Source organism: Protopterus annectens, chromosome 6.part0 (genome assembly GCF_019279795.1).
Source record: "Protopterus annectens isolate FY-2018-M chromosome 6.part0, PAN1.0, whole genome shotgun sequence".
Lineage (NCBI taxonomy): Eukaryota > Metazoa > Chordata > Ceratodontiformes > Protopteridae > Protopterus > Protopterus annectens.
In genome coordinates, this window is record NC_056737.1 from 1,328,210,376 (window position 1) to 1,328,230,736 (window position 20,361).

Here is a 20,361-nt window from a genome sequence, read left to right on the forward strand (position 1 = left end):
GTATGAAAACATGTAATGCTTCAAAAAGTACAGTTTTGTACCTACCATAAATGTAGATGTTCGAGTGCTAATACAGCTGCAGTAATCACAGATGGGTTTTCTGCCGTCAGGCGGTCCCTCGGTCAGCCGAATTCCAAAGTCTTGGTCCGGCGTCGGTTGTCGTCGCTTTCTCTTCTGACGTCAGTGAGGCCAGAGTATATAAGACACAGCCGACGCCATGTTCTTCAGTCTTTCTTGCCACAGATGTCAGGTGCCCCCAGAAGGAAGGCAATACATAAATTATGCTTATATGTGCATACATGCAATGCAATATAATCCAAAAACAGTGGTTGTAAGCAAATAAACCATGGAAGGATAACCCAGTCAGGTTGTATGAAGAGGTTGTGAGGCCCCATGCCTTTACCAAGTGGGGAAGGAGGGAGGGAAACCTGTACTGCAGCTGTATTAGCACTCGAACATCTACATTTATGGTAGGTACAAAACTGTACTATGTTCATCGTGCATGCAGCTGCAGTAATCACAGATGGGTAGAGTCCCAAAGCTACGCACAGGGTGGTAGGTACTAGGAGGAACTGGGTTGAGCCAGAATGCCCTGCAAAACAGCAGTGGCAAAGCCTGCTCTGGTTCTGGAATATAAAGGCAGGTGGTAGTGTTTTGTGAAGGTATGTACAGAACTCCAAGTGGCTGCCTCCAGAATATCTTTGGTAGGAACTCCTCTGAAGAAGGCTGTAGAGGTAGCTGTGGCCCTGGTGGAGTGCGATCTGATACCTGTAGGAACAGATTTCCCATGATAGGAATAACAAAACCGTATGCAGTAGCCTATCCACTTTGAAATATTCTGCTTGGAAACTGGCTTCCCTTGAGCCCCTACAGCATAGGACACAAAGAGTTGTTCTGATTTCCTGAAGGACTTTGTTCTGTCCAAGTAGTAACGTAGCTGCCTATGGATGTCTAAAGAATGTAGCAGCCTTTCCCCTTTGTTTTGAGGATTGGGGTAAAAGGTAGGAAGGTGTATGGCTTGATTTAAAGCTACCCTGGATACCACTTTTGGCATAAATGATGGGTTGGTACGAAGGGAAACCCTGTCCTGATGGAAAATGAGAAAGGGCTGCACTGCCATGAGGGCTTGTAGTTCCGAAACCCTATGAGCTGAAGTGATAGCCAGAAGGAAGGCAGTTTTCCAGGACAAATATTGCAAATCTGTTGAGGCAGCTGGTTCAAAAGGAGGCAATGTTAATTTTTCTAGTATGTAATTAAGATCCCAGGCTGGTATTGGTTGTTTCCTTGGTGGTCTAATATTTTTTGCCCCTCTGAGGAACTGTCATAAGAGTGGGTGAGAAAATAAAGGAGGATCCGTGCTGTATTCTGCAGAAATGGCTGAGGCATGGACTTTTATGGAAGAAAATGAAAGTCCACTGTTCAGCAGCTCAGCTAGATACTGTAATACCCGAGGCAAGTTCAGTTTTCTGGGGTCCTGGCCTTTTTTCTCATTCCAAGAACAAAACCGCTTCCATTTGGCGGAGTAAGCTTTTCTAGTAGATGGCCTTCTGGCCTCCAAAATGACATCCTGCACCTCGTTGGAGAGTAGGGTCTGTTGTGGTGTTAAGGAATTTTCCATGCAGCGAGATTGAGTGTTTTCAGCTGACTGTGGAGAGTTTTGTAGCTGTGCTGAGTCAGCAGAAGAGGCATTAGAGGCAGGGACCAGGGAGGAGTATGTGTTAAGCTCCTCAGCAGTGGATATCAGTGTTGCCGTGGCCAATCTGGAGCAATCAGTATCATCTTCGGTCTGTCTGCTCTTGCTTTCAAAAGTACCTTGGGCAGAAGAGGCAGAGGTGGGAATGCGTAAACTGTCCATGCTGTCCAACTGAATGAAAGTGCGTCCACTCTCCAGGCCTTTGGATGAAAGGTCCTTGAACAAAACGTTTCCAACTGATGATTCCTGTGGGAGGCAAAAAGATCTATGTCTGGCCTCCCCCACACTTGGGTTATTTCTGTAAACACCTGAGGATGTAACTTCCATTCGTGTGGATCTGTCATATTTCTGCTTAAATTGTCTGCCAGCGTGTTTTCCAATCCTGGCAGGTACTGGGCTTGAAGTTCGATTTGCCATTCCAGAGCCAAGTTCCAAAGAGTCATGGCTAGTCTGCACAAGGGGTATGAATGTGTTCCTCCTTGTTTGTTTATGTACCACATTACTGTGGTGTTGTCTGTTCTTATCAGTAATTGCCCAGGATGCAGGAAGTCCTTGAAAGCTGTAATTGCATTTATTACTGCTAGCATTTCTTTTTGATTGATGTGAAGGTGCTTTTCTTTTTGGGACCATATGCCCTGGATGCACCTGTCCGTCATGTGCATCCCCCCAGCCGTAATCTGAGGCGTCTGTTGTGATAACTTGCTTTGCTTGAGGCTTGCAGAATGGGAGGCCTGTGTTTGCTTGACATGCTTGGGCCCACCATAGAAATTCCTTTTGCAAACATGGGATTATTGGTATTATTGTTTCCAAACTGTGACTGTGTTGAGACCATAGGTTTTTTAGGTACCACTGAAGTTTCCTCATATGCAGCTTTGCACATGGGATTAAAAGAATGCAAGATGCCATGAATCCCAGAGCCTGCAGGATTTTCCTTGCAGTAAGCCTGGTACTTTTTGCTAGTATTTTGAAGTAATGAGATAGTTGCCCCTGTTTTTCTGGCGTAAGATAGGCCATCTGGGTGTTTGTGTCCAAGTTGGCACCCAGGAAAGTTATTTTCTGAGATGGCGTTAGCCTTGATTTCTCTTTGTTGATTGTGTATCCCAGAGAATGCAATAACCGTGTCACATATGCCAGATGTTCCAGAAGTATGTGTTTGCTGTCTGCTTGGATCAGGCAGTCATCCAAATAAGGGTAAATTTGTATCCCTTGAAGTCTGCAGTAGGCAATCACTGATGCCAGGCACTTTGTGAATACTCTGGGCGCAGTAGATAAGCCAAAGGGCAATGCAGAGAATTGATAGTGGATTGAACCTGCAAGAAATCTGAGGTATCTTCTGCAGCTTTGTCTGATTGGGACATGCAGGTATGCCTCCTTGAGGTCCAATGTTACCAGCCAAAACTCCTTGCCCAGCATGGGAAGAAGTTGTTGTAATGTGAGCATCTTGAATTTTGGTACGAGTAGAAATGTGTTTAGGATGGATAAGTCCAAAATGGGTCTCCAGTCGGTTCCTTTCCTTGGTACCAGAAAAGTCTTGAATAAAAACCTTGACCTTGTTCGTGAGTAGGTACCTCTTGAATAGCTCTCATGCTTATGAGCTTTGAAATTTGTAGTTGTGCCTCTGCCCTTTGATTCTGTGGCAGGTTTGGCATGCCTCTCATTTTTGGAAGAGTGTGAAAATGAAATTTGTAGCCTCTGTTTATAATGTCCAGGATCCATTTGTCTGTTGTGACAATATGCCAATTGGCTGCAAATAATGCTAGCTTTCCTCCCAAAGGTGCTGCCAGCTGAGACGTGCTTGGCATGAAAATGAGGGAGTCATTGGGTTTGCTTCCTGTATTGTTGTGCACTGTCCTCGCCACCTCTTGGTGCTGGAGTTTGCCATTGTCGTCCTCTATATGATCCTTGTGATTGCCCTCTGCCCCTTATGCGTCTGTATCTATCTCTTTGGGGCTTGTCAGTGGCTGGAAAGGACCAGTTTTTTGAAGGCCAATTTCTGCTAAAACGTGGTGGTTGGACCTGTAAAAAGGCTTTGACAGTTTGCATAGATTTGGCTTTTTCTTCCATTTTCCGTAGTATCTCCTCAGCATTAGTACCAAACAGCACATCCCTTTGTAAAGGAGCATCTAGAAGTTTAGCTTTGACATGATCAGACAAGTTTTGTTCTCTAAGCCAGGCATGTCTGCGAATGACTGATCCTGTAGCAGCCAGTCTACTTGAAGCCTCTAGTGCATCATAACCACATTGTAAAGTGTGTTTACCCACTTGTTCTGCACTATGCATCATATCCTGTAACTCCTTTAAATCTGGTTGTTCAGGTTGAGACATTTTATTCCTTAATTGTGATAACAGGAACTGTTGATATTTAAGCATATGAAACTGACAATTTAAGGCCCACATGGCTAGGGTGGCTGAAGTATATACCTTTTTACCCCACCTTTCTAAAGACCTTGACTCCCTTTCTGCTGGAAGTGGATTCTTGGCAGTGGAGGCCTTCAATCCCTTGGGGCCTTGTGAAATGGTTTCAGGGTCAGCATTATGACTTTTGAAGAGAAATTGGTGAGAGTTGGGTACTCTAATACCTATCAGGTTTGACTGGTGCAGGAGGCAGAGAATCCGGGTTAAGGCAAGCCTCCGAATAAACATCATCAAGTATGTCCAAAACGGGGTATCGCCAGAGGTCTGTGTTGAGGTAACAAAAGAAATTCCCTAAGCCTTTTCTTAGAATCTGAAAAGTCTTGGCCTTCCCAATGGAAGTGTTCCCTCAAGGTGTGCAAGGTTTCCCCAAAGGAAAAATCCTCAGGAGGAGATACAGAAGGGATGGACTGTTCTGCATCCAAATCCTCAAAAGGGGAGTAAGAGTGTTCCTCTGCATCAGAATGTTCTGATAAAATGGATCCCTGATCAGAAGAGGGAGAATCTTCCTCCACTCTGGGTCTCTTGTCTGGAGGGGGTTGAGAACCTCTGATAAGAGTAATTAAATCCTCAGCCATTTTAAGCATCTGTTTTTTAGGCATGGGACCTGGAGATGGGCCCTGTGCAACAGGCCTTTTGGGGTGCCTGGCTGCTTTGGATTTAGTAAAGGCCTTAATGGAAAAAGAAGATGAGGGTCTGAAGACACCATGGGTGGAAGTGGACCTGTCCACATTAGTAGGCTCAACATTAGCAAAGGCTTCGGTGGTTGTAGTCTGGGAAAGGGCCGAGAGGTCCCAGCGGTCTCGGGTACTGAGGACACCGCCAAAGGAGTGTCGTCGGTAGTCAGGGACTGCAAAGGCGTCTCGCTGATAACCGGACCACGTGTAGCCTGTTTTGGCGTGGTGTCGGCGGGGACCGCGGGCCTCGCGTGTCGGTCCTTTTCCTTGCGTTTTTTGGACAAAACGGTAGTTGGAGTGTCCGACGACATTTTATAATCAAAAGCTTTACCAAAATAGTGTTGGGCGAACTCCGCCCGACGCTTAATAGTGCGTTTATTGAAGGTAGCACAAAAGCGACAGCCCGAGACGTCGTGGTCTGGGCCTAAACAAGGTATGCAGAGGGAATGGAAATCCTTAGTATTTGCTTCCCACAAGAAATACAATTATTAACTTTTTCTGACATCGGTCTGAGGAAAGAAAAGGTTCCCCAACAGGGTACTTAGCTTTAATGAAGACTTCGGGTTCCAAAATTTTCGTAATTCAGGAGCTGGCCGACCGGCACTTGCGAACTGCTTCTGCTTCGGGCACCGCGCGGCAAAAAAGACTGGAGAACATGGCGTCGGCTGTGTCTTATATACTCTGGCCTCACTGACGTCAGAAGAGAAAGCGACGACAACCGACGCCGGACCAAGACTTTGGAATTCGGCCGACCGAGGGACCGCCTGACGGCAGAAAACCCATCTGTGATTACTGCAGCTGTATGCACGATGAACATCATGACTTGTATATACAAGAAGAATGAAAATTACCTTATTGCAAACACTACCCAATATGTACATTTAAAAAAAAATGTTTATTCATTATGGCAGCTATTTACGCAAACACTGTTACTTGCGGTAATGGACATAAGCAAAACCTGCTCAGTAAAGGTTTACTTTCCCTTTTACAAAGCTTTCAAATATCACTAAGGTTTAATATGTATTACTTAAACATTTTCATAAACCTAACAGAAAGCTCAGAAATGCAGCTCTTTCATGCAGTGCAGCTACTTACTGTTAGTGCCTGTAAAGCAACATGAGGTACTTTATGATTTACTCTCTTCAAAATGGCTTTCAGGCAGTCTTTTGCCCTACAAAAAATAAGACAGAAATTACACATTTTAAAAAGACATAACGCAAAACAGTGGTCAGTATTACTCTGTAGCACATTCAGTACTGAACAGCACTTTGTAGTGAGTACTGCACTGCAATTATCAGCATTCTGATGCAGTTCCCTTACAGTTTTAAATTCAAACTTCACACAAAATACAAGCATGTGCTGATCTAATGCAGAAAGCCTTCAGTTAGCGAAAAATTTTCTTTTTAATGCTGACTGTGCAAATCAAGTCAGTAAAAGCAACATTTTTAGTTCATCAGTGGATGGCTTATGCAGAGATACATTGCAGCACTGGGGCTCTGTATGAAATTCCCTAAATCTGTAGTTCTTTGGTATGAGCTTTGTTTCAGGGCTTAGCTCTGCTGGCCGATGTGGCATCAGGTCGCAGACTAAGTGTCAGCAATGACATCCTGACTATAGCAATTAGTCAAACTTCTAAAAGACAACACCCACACTGAATGGGGCTGGAAGTCCTTCAGAAGTTTAACCGACCACAGCACATCAATCAACATTACAGTTCTACTGCTAATTACTGTTGAACATCAATAAAGTCACTTAAGTGGAAGAAATTAATACAAATACTAGTTCTCACGTTACTACAGTCCACTACACTAGTCCAGTAAATCACAAGATGCACACTTCAGCCAAAAATACAATTCTAAAATAAAGTAAAACATTAACACATGAAGTCCTGTACAGCAAGATTGTAGCAATCAGCTTATTCACCTTATTACAGTCAGATCCATCTCCCTTCCACTGAAGATCAAAAAAGTACAGTTGTGTACACTTACCATAAATGTAGATGTTCAAGTGTATTCACTGTTGCAGTCGTCACACTTGGGTTATCTGCCTGCAGGTAGCCCTCTGTCAGCCCGAATACCAGACTTAGTATTTCTGTGTCGGATGCTGTCACTCCAGGACTAACGTCAGGTCGTCAGGGGTATAAAAACAAGCAGCCGATGCCATTACATCAGTTTTTCCGGCCACAAATGTCAGGAGCCCCCCAAATAGGGAGCTAGGTTATGGTGGGAAAAACACCACCAGTAAAAAGTAAATGCCAATACCAATACCCCAGAAGGTGTTAGTAATAGCCATAGATAGGAGAGAGAGAGCGAGACAGACAGAAACAGGGGGCTGGAGGAAGGGAAACCAGGACTGCAATAGTGAATACACTCGAAAATCTACATTTATGGTAAGTGTACACAACTATACTATGTTCTTTGTGTTTCACTGTTGCAGTCATCACACTTGGGTGGATTTTCAAAGCTGAAGAAGGGTGGAGGTAGTCAAGAAGAGTTAGAGCTGGCTAGTATGCCTTGCAAGATTGCTGTAGCAAATCCTGCCCTGGATTTGGAAAAGATAGGGAGGTGGTAATGCTTGGCGAAGGTGTGTACAGAACTCCAGGTAGCAGCCTCCAGGACGTCCCTGGTAGGGATTCCCCTGAGAAATGCTGTAGAAGTAGCTGTTGCTTTAGTGGAATGTGTTCTGACCCCCTGAGGGGTTGGTTTCCCATGGTGCTTGTAGCAGAAATGGATGCAGTGTGCTATCCATTTGGAATTAGTTTGTTTTGAAATGGCCTTGCCTTCTGCCCCAGTTGCAAAGCTGACTAGTAGCTGGTCACATTTTCTGAAGGGCTTAGTCCTATCAAGGTATAATCTGAGCTGTCTGTGCACATCCAAGGAGTGCAGGATCCTTTCCACTTTATTTTGAGGATTAGGGAAGAAGGTTGGCAAATGGATGGATTGATTGAGAGCCACACTGGACACCACTTTAGTCATAAAGGAAGGGTTAGTCCTGAGGGAAACCCTGTCAGCATGGAAAATAATGGAAGGGTTGCACAGCCTTCAGTGCTTGTAGCTCAGACACTCTTCTAGCTGAAGTGATGGCTAGACGTAAGGCTGTTTTCCGAGAGAGGAATTTTAACTCTGCTGATGCAGCAGGTTCAAAGGGGGGGGGGGAGCGTGAGCTTTGCCAGTAGAAAGTTAAGGCCCCAAGGAGGGGTGGGTGCTCTCCTTGGTGGCCTTAAGTTGTTTGCCCCTCTCAGGAACTGTTTGACAATAGGTTGCGAGAAAAGAGGTGGCTCAGTGTTGTAATGAGCAGAAAAGGCTGAGGCATGTATTTTAATGGAGGAGAAGAACAGGCCTTTGTGGAGTAGATCTGCTAAGTAATCCAGGATAAGAGGCAGAGGGGGCAGTGTTGTGTCCTCTCCTTTACACTGAATCCATGAGCAGAACCTTTTCCACTTATCAGCATAGGGTTTTCATGTACTGGTTCTGGTTTCAAGAATGACATCCAGCACCTGTTTGCTTAAGGTCACTGGGGAAGAATTCAAGGAATAAGCCAGGCTGCAAGGTTTAGAGTTTGCAATTGTGGATGCATAATCTGTCTCTCCTGCTGAGAGTGGAGGGTTGGATTCTGGTGCAGGTGCCAGGGTGGCATCGATGTCAGGCTGCGCAGGAATGGATACCAATGCTGACGTGGCTAGTCCGGGACAATCAAAATTGTCCTTGGTCTGTCCTGTTTTATCTTGAGCAATACTCTTGAAAGGAGGAGCAGAGGAGGAAAGGCATAGATTGAGAGATTTACTCACTGAAAAGATACGGCATCCACTTTCTAGGGCCTGCTGTGAGGATTCCTGGTGCAGAATTTGCTGAGCTGGTGGTTGTAGGGGGAGGCAAAGAGATCCAACTCTGGGGTGCCCCATTTCTGGCTTAGGAGGTTGAAGGTGCTGTGATCCAACTGCCACTCATGTGGGACTAGGAAATTTCTGCTCAAGTCATCTACCAGTAAGTTTTGTTTGCCTGGCAGGAATTGAGCTTGCAGATGGACTTGAATGTTCAAGGCCTTGTTCCACAGGGCCATGGCTAGCCTGCAGAATGGGTAGGAATGGGTTCCCCCCTGCTTGTTGATGTACCACATAACTGTGGTGTTGTCTGTTTTTATTAGCAGCTGTCCTGGAAAGATTAGGTATCTGAAAGCTGTCAGGGCATTCTGTACAGCTAGCATCTCTTTTTGGTTGATGTGCAGATGAATTTGACTTGGGCTCCAGTGGCCCTGAATGCATATTCCGTCCATGTGTGCCCTGTAGGCATAGTCTGATGTGTCTGTGATTAGGGTCTGGGCGGCTTGGGGTTGAGTAAATGGCAGTCCCTTGTTGTGGTTGCATGCTTCTGCCCACCAGAGTAACTCTGTCCTTAGACGGGGTATGATAGGAATGACTGTTTCCAGGTCCTGAGAATGCTGGCACCAAAGACTAAGTACCATTGGAGTTTCCTCATGTGCAGTCTTGCATATGGAATCAGCAGTATACACAAGGCCATGAACCCTAGGGCTTGCAGTATTTTTCTTGCAGATAGCTGGGTTCTGGTGGCCATTTGTTTGAAGTAGTCTGTCAGACTTGTTTTTCTGACGTGAGGAATGCCATCTGGGAAATTGTGTCCAAGCTTGCTCCCAGGAATACAATCTTTTCAATGGGTACCAGTTTTGATTTCTTATATGTTAATATGCTCATAGGTAGGTACTAGGCGATCGGCCCAAGGGCCTATGTAAGCCTAGCCAACAAGGCTCCCTGGCTTACACCACCCAAGAAAATTATTTTCCTGTGCCACTGTCAAGCAGACACACAGAAGTGATCCCCGGGGTGTATTTCCTATTTCCCATCCACTCATCACGATTTTTCTTGAAGAGTGCTAATGAAGAACTTTGCTTGACATAGATGGGTAGCCTGTTCCAGAGTATGGGAAGTCTCTGGGACAGAAATCTATCCCTCCAGCATGTCCTGTTTATTGTGGTGACAAGGTTTAGGTCACTAGAGCGTGCAGCTCGGAGGGATTGGGTTTCTTTAGGTGTAGCATGTCCAACAGCTCTGGGTTTGGCATAGCTTTATATGTTAGGCAGAGATCACCTCGGAGTAGGCAATATGCTACGGAGTAAAGCTGGAGGTTTTGGAGGCGGTCAATGTAGGGCATTTGTTTGAGGCCAGTAATCCTCTTTGTGAGGTACTTCTGTGGCCTTTCCAGCTGCTGCAGATGTCTTGTGAGGTACATTCCAAAAGGGGTGTTGTAATGGGTCTAATGAGTGTCGAGTAGAGGGGAACAATTACCTCATTTTTCCTGGATGAGAACCCTTTTATGATGAGGTGTTCCACATAGAAGGACTTCCTGACTACTGTGGCGATGTGACTATCAAAGGAGTGACTACTGTCCACCTGGGTCCCAAGGTCTCATCACACATTCAGTGTTAAGTAGATTGCTGCCTATGTGGTAGTTCATGGGTACAGAGTTTTTTACCAAAGGGGATGACACTGCCCTTTTTGGCATTGAGCTTGAAGCCATGGCTCTGACACCAGGCATCTGTCTCAGCGAGGCCCTTCTATAGGATGTCCACTTAATTTGGGGACTATGGCTCCTAGTTTGCAGTCATCTGTGAACTTCGTTAGCCAGAGGCCTTCTGTGTTAGCCTGTACTTCAGAGAAGTAGATACCAAACAGGAGAGGTTCCAGGACGGAACCCTGTGGTACTCCCACTTGTCACTGCTTTGAGGTCAGATATGGAGTCTGCAACTTTTACAGTGTGGGTTCTGTCAGTGAGCCAGTTGGCAACCCATCTTGTGATGTAGGGATTTATACCTAGTTTAGCTATAATTCCAGAATGGGGGATGGTGACGAAAGCCTTGGCGAGGTCAAGACAGGCTGTGTGAACCAACTTACCCTCATCTACGGCTTTGGTGACTGCCTCAAGGAAGTCGATCAGGTTCAGGAGGCATGATCTGCCTTTCACAAACCCGAACTGGGTGGGATCCAGAGTTTGGAGGTTACCAATGTCTTTGTTTATGAGTTCTATGATGATACGTTCCATGGCCTTGCAAACCAGGCTCGTCAGGCTAATAGATTGATAGTTCCTGGGATCAGTGGTGGCTCCCCCTTTGTGGAGTGGGGTAACTGTTGCTGTGCATCATTCCGTGGGCACAAAGCCTGATGAACATGGTGCTTAAGTGGGGAGCCAGTTTGTGTAAAACGCAGCTTGGGATGTTGTATGGTCCCATGGATGCTGTGTTTTTGGCTTAAGAGAGTGCAGCTTTTACCTGCGTAGTTGTGATTACAGGGACTCTGCATTCTTCCTGTATAGATATGGGCCCTTTAGGGGGTGAGGGGGAGGGGGGTAAAGTTAGCACTGAACCTATCTGCCAGGATGTTGGCAATATCAGTTGGTTCTGTAATTTTCAAGCCTTTGTTCTGTAACTCAGAGCAGATCTGGGTGTTGCCATCTAGATTCTTGACATAGCTACAGAATGCTTTGTAGTTGTCCTTAGAATTAGTGGCGATTTTGTTTTTGTAGCTAGCTTTGGAGGATCTTATAAGGGATCTCAGCTTCTTACTGAGGCTGACCAGGGAGCTCCTCCACTCATGGGATTTTACTCTTTTGCAGCAGTTTCCTTCTTCTGTTGTACAGTTTGTTTATTGCAAGGGACCACCAGATTGGCTTCCTTTTTTTTTTGAGGATAGCATCTTGTTCTGTTTGGGATAGCACGATCCATGCACTTGTATAAGTGCTTATAGAGTGCATTTGAGTAGGATTCAGCAGTTGTAACTGTATTGTCCATCTGCATGGGTGTCATGAAGTGCTTTGGAGAATTTTTTACCATGGTTTCCTTAATGGGGGGTGGTGGCGGGATGCGGATATCAAGGGTGATTAGCTTATGGTCGGATCGGACCAACGAGGAGTTGACTTCAGGTGTGGAACACCGATCACTCATGTTGGTAATGACTAAGTCTAGGATATTGTTGCCCCTGGTGAGGGTGTGGATAAGTTGACCCAGGGCATTGGAGTTTATGAATTCCAGAAAGTGTTGAGCTAAGGAGTTGGTACACGAGTAGTTTTCCCAGTTAATGGTGGGGTAATTGAAGTCGCCCATTATTAGGGTGTTTGGTTGAACCCTAATATTTTCCAGTACAAGAAAAGAGGAGTGGGAATCCTGGGGCATGGTGGGGGATCTGTAGCAAGCTACAATTCGGATTGCAGTTTTGCCCAGAGTTTGCACTTGGATAACCTCGGATACATTATGCTGAGCAACTAGTCTGGAAGTGTGGATATCCTTAATGAATGTGGACACACCTCCGCCTTTGGTGTTTCGGTCCAGGTTATATGGCCGAAAAGTGTGGTACGAGTTATAGCCTGGTAGTGCAGGGGTGCTCTCTGGAGCCTTGAACCATGTCTCAGTCACTGCACAGATATCGATGTTCTCCATTTTAAGGAGTGCCTCGAGTGAGTGCATTTTGAGATTTAGACTTCTAGCACTGAGTAGCATTGCCCTCAGTTTTTGCTTGCCTGCTCCTGTTACGGTGGTGAATTTGTTATTTGAACCTTGCCTAAAAAAGGCACTATAGGGGAAGCAAGAGCCTTAGCCAGTATCCGGAATCCCAGGGGCAACAGGTGCAGGCCATCTGTGGCAAACCAGCGTGGCCTGTCGATTATGTCATCCCAAGCAGACCGATACTGGATCCCTTTAGAATGTCACCAGAAGTTTAGCCAACTGTTGACGTCAATCATTTTGTCCTTGTACTGCAGTATTATTTGGGGCGATGGCAGAATGCTACTCAGGGCTAGGGTTATACCTGCCTGGGCTACAAGATTGGAGAGCTCTTCCATGTCTCTTTTCATGTAGTCCATGGAGGTATGTCTCAGGTCATTCACACCAACATGGACAATGACAAAGTCATATCTGTACTTGCTGTAGAGTGACCTGAGTGCATGGGTTATGTGGCGGATCCTGGCACCAGACAGGCAGCTGACAGTAACCTTCTCCTTGTTTAGCCTGGTGAGTGGGACATCTTTTCGTTGATGGTGTACCCCCAGGAAGTGAGAAGGTTTTTCACAAATGTCAGGTGCTGCAACAGCAATTCCTGACTGTCCGCCTGAATCAGGCAGTCATCCAAGTACGGGTAAATTTGGATATTTTTCTGCATGTAGTATGCAATGGCTGGAGCCAGGTATTTTGTGAATACTCTGGGCACAGTAGATAAGCCAAAGGGAAGTGCAGAGAACTGATAATGCATAGACCTTGCCCTGAAAAGTACAGTTGTGCACACTTACCATAAATCTAGATGTTAGAGTGTGTTCACTGTTGCATTCCTAACCAATGGGTTATCCGGTTCCCGGTAGCCCTCAATCGGCCAGAATACCAAAGGTAAGTAAAAATGTCGTTGGTTGTAAAGGAAGCCAGGGCATCCGATACAAAATGAGGCAGCCAATGTCACTTCCTCAGTCTTTCCTGCCATAAGTCAAAAGCCCCCCAGAAAACAAGGCTTAAACTAAATTTAGCCTGTACCTTAGGAAAAGAGAAAAAAGGGGAAAGGAGGGAGGGAAAGCAGGACTGCAACAGTAAATACACTCTAACATCTACATTTATGGTAAGTGTACACAACTGTACTATGTTCGTGTTTCACTGTTGCAGTCCTATTCAATGGGTTGATTACCAAACCCCAGAGAAAAGGGAGGAGGAACCAACAGAATCAAGGATTGGAGATAATGCCCTGCAGAACAGCAGTGGCAAACCCTGCCCTAGCTTTTGAAAACAAATGCAAATTATAATGCTTTCTGAAAGTGGAACAGAAGACCATGCGGCAACTTCCAAAATGTCTTTAGTAGGGACACCCCTTAAAAAGGCTGCAGAAGTGGAAGCTGCTCTAGTTGAGTGGGTCCTAACCCCTTGAGGAGGAACCTTGCCATGAAAGGAATAACAAAAAGTAATACAATGAGCAATCCATTTAGAAATGGTTTGCTTAGAAATAGCCTTGCCCTGGGCTCCAGGGGCAAAGCTGACAAATAGCTGAGCTGAATTCTGAAGGTCTTTAGTCCTGTCCAGGTAAAACCTGAGCTGTCAATGCACATCAAGAGAATGTAGGATCATCTCACCGCTATTTTGAGGATTAGGTAGGAAGGTGTATGGACAGATTAAGAGTCAGGCTAGAAACCACCTTAGGCATAAAGGAGGGGTTGGTTCTCAGAGAGACCTTATCTGCATGGAAAAGAAGAAAAGGCTCCACAGCCATCAAAACCTGCAGCTCCAAAACCCTCCTTGTTGAAGTTATAGCCAAGAGGAAGGCAGTCTTCCATGAGAGAAACTTTAAATCTGCAGTGGTAGCTGGCTCAAAAGGAGGAAGAGTGAGTTTCTCTAGAACAAAATTAAGATCCCAGGCTGGAGTAGGCGCCCTTCTGGGAGGTGTTAAGTGGCAAGCATCTCTGAAAAACATTTTCAAAGGATGGGTTGTTCAAAAGAACAATGAGCAGAAATGGCTGAAGCATGATCTTGGAGGAAATAGAAAGACCACCCTGAAGCAAATCAGCCAGGTATTCCAGGATTAGAGGAAGGGTAGGCTGAGAAGATTCCCCTCTAGCCTGCATCCAAAGAGACTCTTTCCCATTTGCCAGCATAAGACTTCCTAGTGCTAGGCCTCCTGGCCTCCTTCAGCACGTCAACCACCTGCTGGGACAGGGAAGACTAATAAGATGGAGTCATACAATAAGCCAAGTTGCCAAATGAAGATACTGAAGATGAGGATGTAGAACGTTTCCCCCTTCCTGAATCAAAAGATCTGGCCCCAGAAGCAGATGCCAAGGAGGAAATTGGGAGAGACCACAAAGCAGTGGATACCAATGCTGCCTGGGCCAGTCCGGAGCTATGAGAATAGTCCATGGTCATTTGTTCCTGATCTTCAGTACTACACTGGGAAGAAGAGGAAGAGGAGGGAATGTATAAACTGACAGCAGCATCCAAGGGAAGGACAGAGCATCAACTCTCCAGGCTCTTCTGTGATGCTATCTGGTGCAAAAAAAGAGGTAGAAGATGGTTGTCTGGAGAGGAAAAGAGATCCACTTGAGGAGTGCCCCAAAGTTGAATAATGCTGAAAAAAACTGCTCTGTTCAGCTGCCACTCATGAGGATCCAGGGTCTGTCTGCTCAACTGGCCTGCCAAAATATTAAGCCTTCCTGGAAGAAACTGAGCTAGGAGATGCAGTCCCAGGGATGCTGCTATGGACCAAAGACTCATGGTCTGTCTGCACAGGAGGTAAGAATGAGTCCCTCCCTGCTTGTTGATGTACCACATGACTGTAGTGTTGTCTGTCCTGACAAGAAGGGTCCCTGGAGAAAGAAGATGCTTGAAAGTTAGTAAAGCCTGCTGGACTGCCATCAAATCCTTTAAATATATGTTCAGGTGAATCTGCTGGGCATTCCAACTTCCCTGTATGCATCTGCCATCCAGGTGAGCTCCCCAAGCGTAGTCCGATGAGTCTGTGGTAAGAACTTGAGAGGCCAGGGGTGGGCGAAAAGGCATGCCTTTGTTCTGTAGACAGGCTGTTGCCCACCAAAGAAACTCTGTCTGCAGACATGGAAGCAGAGGAATTATCACATCCAGGTCCTGTGTGTTCTTGAGGTACCATTGCAATTTCCTCATATGCAGCTTTGCATATGGAATCATGAGAATGCAAGAGGCCATGAATCCCAGAGCTTGCAGGTATTTCCTTGCAGGGAGCTGGGACAGGCTTGCCAAATCCTTGAAGTAAACTGAAAGAGTTGTCTGCTTCTCCTGGGTGAGATATACCATCTGGGCGGCTGTGTTCAGACTCGTTCCCAGGAATGTAATCTCTTTGGATGGTACCATTTTGATTTTTCCACGTTGAGAGTGTAACCCAGGGAAGAGAGAAGAGCCTTTACAAAATTCTAGATCCTTTAGCAGCTGTTCCTGAGAATGTGCTTGATTTAGACAGTCGTCCAAGTATGGATAAATCTGAATTTTCTTTTGCCTGCAAAAAGCAATGACTGGAGCCAGGCACTTTGTGAAGTCTGGGAGTAATAGATAAGCCAAAGGGCAGCGCAGATAATTAATAATGTTGCTTGCCCACCCTGAAACAAAGGTATTGCCTGCAACTTTCCCTGATAGGGATGTGCAGATAAAGCTTCTTTGAGATCCAATGTTCCCAGCCAGGAATCCTCTTCTAACATTGGCAGTAACTGATGCACAGTGAGCATTTTGAACTTTGGAATTATCAAGAAAGTGTTCAGGATGGATAGAGCCAGGATTTGACGCCAGGTGCCTTCTTTCTTTGGGACTAGGAAAAGTCTGGAATAGAATCCCTGGCCTACCTGCTGAGCAGGAACTGATTCTATTGCTCCCAGATGTAACAGAGACAAAATTTGCTTTTCTACTTCTGCCCTTTGATTTGGAGGAGTGCCCGGGAATCCTTTGGGTACTAGAAAGGTGTGGAAAGAAAACCTGTGCCCAAGGGATACAGTTCTGAGTACCCATTTGTTGTCTGTGATGGTGGCCCAAACATTTGTAAAAAGGGCCAACCTTCCCCCTAAAGGACTCTCCGGGCAGGCAAAAACAGGCAGAAAATGGACAGTGTCATTGAGAATGTTTAGATTGAGATGCAGGTTTAGAACTTCCCGCCTTGTAAGAGGAAACCTGCCAACACTTAGACCTTTGAGGGGTAGCCCCCTGCCCCCTAGAAGATTTGTAACCTCTAGTCTTAGAACAGCTCTGTCTGCTAGTATCAGGGAACGTCCAACTCTTAGAAGGGTAACTCCTGCTAAAGCGAGGAGGCTGAACTTACAGAAAGTCTTTTAACTGTCTGCATAGACTTGGCCTTGTCTTCCATCTTCTTGAGCACATCCTCTGCTTTGCTGCCAAAAAGACTGTCCTTATGCAAAGTTACATCTAAAAGCTTAGCCTTAACGGGCTCTGGTAGGGGCTGCTCCCTGAGCCAAGCATGCCTTCTAATAACAGAGCCAGTAGCTGTAGCCCTACAGGAGGCTTCTAGAATGTCAAAACCACAATGTAAAGAATGCTTCTTGACTAGACTGGCAGAATTCAGCAAATCCTGCATTATCCTTACTCTCCGCCAACTGAGGCACACCTGCTATCCTAGATTTAATAGCTTCCAAGGTGTGCTGCTGGTACTTCAGCATATGAAAAAGACAATTAGTAGACCTAATAGCAATAGTGGCAGAGGTATAAACCTTTTTACCCCACCTATCTAGGTTCCTGAATTCCCTGTCAGAAGGAGCAAGATTTTTAGTAATAGTAGCCTTAACTCCTTTAGGGCCCTGAGAAATAACCTCTGGATCAGCCAACGGATTCCTGAAAAGAAACAAATGAGAATCAGAAACTCTATAGTAACGGTCAGGCTTCCTGGAAGCAGGAGGAACCAAATTTGGAGTCAAGGAATTTTCCAGAAAAATATCGTCAACCACTTCCAACACAGGAGAAATAGCCAAAGGCTTATGCTGAGGCAAAACCAAAAACTCCCTGATCCTTTTCTTATACAGGGGGTAATCCTGACTTTCCAATTTAAAATGTTCCCTGAGAGTATTTAAAATATCACCAAAAGAGAAATCTTCTGGAGGAGAAGCTAAAGGGATGGACTCCTCTGCGTCTGAATCCTCAAAAGGAGAGAAAGCTTGAGAAACATCTTTATCCACAGAAATACTTGAAGTATCTGAACCTAAGAAAGGACAAAGCCTCAGGAGAAACATCCCTACCCCTTTTTGAAGGAGGAGGCGGTGAACTCCTAATAAGAGTCAAAAGGTCATCAGCCATTTTAACCATTTGAGAAGGAGGGGAACGAGAGGAAACGAGCCTGCTTCTTCACAGGCTTACGACTGGAATATTTACCTGCAAGTCTAAAGGACTCGGGAGGCCTGGCAACCGCCAAAGTTGCAGCTGAAGTCGTCGGTATGGGCTTGCTGTCTGAACAACGAACTGAAGTCTCGGACACCAGAGTCAGCTTCCCAGCTCCGGATCCAGATGAAGAGGCAGCAGGCAGAAGGTCAGAACGAAGGCCTGGGGACCTCAGAAATGGTCTCAACAGAGGCCTGCGGTTGAAAATCTGCAGGCTGCAGGGACTGCAAAGGCGCATCACTGGCTACCGCATGACTGACGACCAACCTAACATCATCAGAGGATGACCTTCGGAAGTCTGTCGCAGTCCTTATCCTTACACTTCTTGGGGATATCTGAAGCCTGAAGACCAGCGGACGCCATGCCGACAAACTTAGGCCAAACTCCAAAATGCTTAGCTAAAAGCTTAGACCGACGACGAATTGTACGCGGATTAAAGGAAGTACAAAGATCATAATTAGGAATGTTGTGGATAAGGCCTAAATAAATAATACAATAGGAATGAAAATCCCTATGGGGAATCTGCTTTCCACAGGTAAGACAATTATAAACCTTTTCTGACAATCGTTAAGGCAAGAAAAGAGGATCCCCAGCAGGTACATAGCTGTAGTTGACTTCGTAGTCGGAAACGCAAAAAGGTAAACTGCCGACCGGCACTAGTGCAAGAAATGCTTCTGCTTCAGGCTCCATGGAAAGGAAGACTGAGGAAGTGACGTCGGCTGCCTCCCTTTGTATCTGATGCTCTGACGTCCTTTACAACCGATGACAGCCGACATAATTTTTACTTACCTTTGGTATTCTGGCTGATCGAGGGCTACTGGGAGCCGGATAACCCATTGGTTAGGACTGCAACAGTGAAACACAATTAACATCGTTCATACTTCCTGCTCAATTCCCTTATGGGGATATGCAAATAGGCTTCTTTTAAGTCTAGGGTGACTAACCAGGCATCCTCGGCTAGCATAGAAAGAAGCTGTTGTAGGGAAAGCATTTTGAATTTTGGTACCATCAGGAAGGTGTTGAGAATGGAAAGATCCAGGATTGGGCGCCAACAGCCCTCTTTCCTGGGTAACAGGAAGAGTCTAGAGTAGAATCCTTGACCCCTCTGTTCTACTGGAACCGGCTAAATAGCTCTGATATTGGGCAGGGAAAAGTACTTGCTTTTGAGCCTCTGCCCACTGGTCTGGAGGAAGGTCTGGAAACCTGCTTGGGGTTGGCAGTGAATGGAAATAAAATTTGCACCCCTGGGATACAATGTTGAAGACCCACCGGTCCAGAGTGATGGGCATCCAGTTTTTTGCATGAAGGGCAAGTTTTCCTCCTAAGGGCATAAACAACTGGGCAGTTCTGGGGAGTGGAGTAAAGAAGTTATTGTGAGCTTTTTCCATAAGGAGGTGGCTTACCACTCCCTGCTTTAGGAGTGGGGGCATGCCATTGCTTAGATCTCTGCATACTCTGAGACTGAAGTCTGGGTGGTCTGTTTCCCCTGGGTCTGGTTTAAGAATGCCTGGACGGGGCTGGAAAGAACCAGTGTTTGGAAGGGGAATGCCTACTGAATCTAGGGAGTTGCACTTGTAAGAATTCTTTAACAGTCTGCATAGACTTAGCTTTTTCTTCCATCTTTTTAAGAACCTCTTCTGCTTTGGTGCCAAACAAACAGTCCTTATTCAAAGGAACATTTGATTTGACATGGTCTGGCAAGGTCTGCTCCTTCAGCCAAGCATGTCTTCTCAGTACAGAGCCAGTGACAGCTGCCCGGCAAGATCCTTCTAGGGTGTCAAAGCCACACTGCAAGTATGCTTGCTGACTTGGCTTGCAGTGCATAAGCTCCTGCAATTCTTTATTTTCTGCACAGTCTGAAAAGGATGGTTACCACTTTTTGTTTAATAAGTTCCATAAAATGTTGCTGGTACTTCCGCATGTGAAACTGACAATTCAATGCCCTAATAGCAAGAGTTGCAGAGGTATATACCTTCTTACCCCATCTGTCCAAAGCTCTGGAATCCCTGTCCAAAGGGGTGGAATTCTTGGCTGCAGTAGCCTTGATAACTTTAAACCCCTGGGAAATGATCTCTGGGTCAGCAGTAGGATTCTTGAAAAGAAATTTGCGAGTGCCAGGTAATCTGTAGTACCAGTCTGGTGGTTTTGTAGGGGCACGAGGTGAAGTGTCAGGAGTAAGACTGGATTCCATAAAAATATCATCCACAACATCCAGGACAGGGGGTATTGCTAAGGGCCTGTGCTGAGGCAGCTCTAGAAATTCTCGGAGTCTCTTTTTGGAGGTATGCAAGGTTTCACCAAAAGAAAAATCCTCTGGAAGGGAGGCAGAGGGAATGGATTCCTCTGCATCTGAATCCTCATAAGCAGATAAAGGCATGTCTTCATAATCAGAAATTTCAGTCATCGAACTCCTGGTCTGTAGAAGCTGAAGGGGACTGACTCTGTCTCTAAGCAGGGGAAGACTGAGTTCCCCTAATCAGCGTAATAAGGTCTTCAACCATTCTAAGCATTTGTTTTTGCTGCATGGGAGCAGGTGCATGCAGTTTGGTCATCGGTTTTCTAGGCGTAGTGCGTACTCTGGGCCTAAGAAACTCAGTAGTTTTGGTTAAAAAAAGAAGTCTGTTTGAGTCTAACATCGGTTGAGTGAATAACTGCCTTAAAAGCCGGTGCCTGCTCAGTGACTCCGGACCCATCCAAGGTAGA

At 45.7% G+C, this 20,361-nt stretch overlaps 1 protein-coding gene across 1 annotated transcript in view; it reads right to left on the reverse strand.

Moving 5' to 3' along the window:
• The window catches only part of STAM2 (signal transducing adaptor molecule 2), a gene marked incomplete in the record, with an annotated part of 1,442,819 nt that overhangs the window by 1,162,010 nt on the left and 260,448 nt on the right, over positions 1-20,361 (reverse strand). Inside the window, 1 exon segment of the mRNA XM_044074901.1 lies at positions 5,878-5,953. Within this exon segment, the coding sequence (XP_043930836.1) occupies positions 5,878-5,953 (76 nt within the window).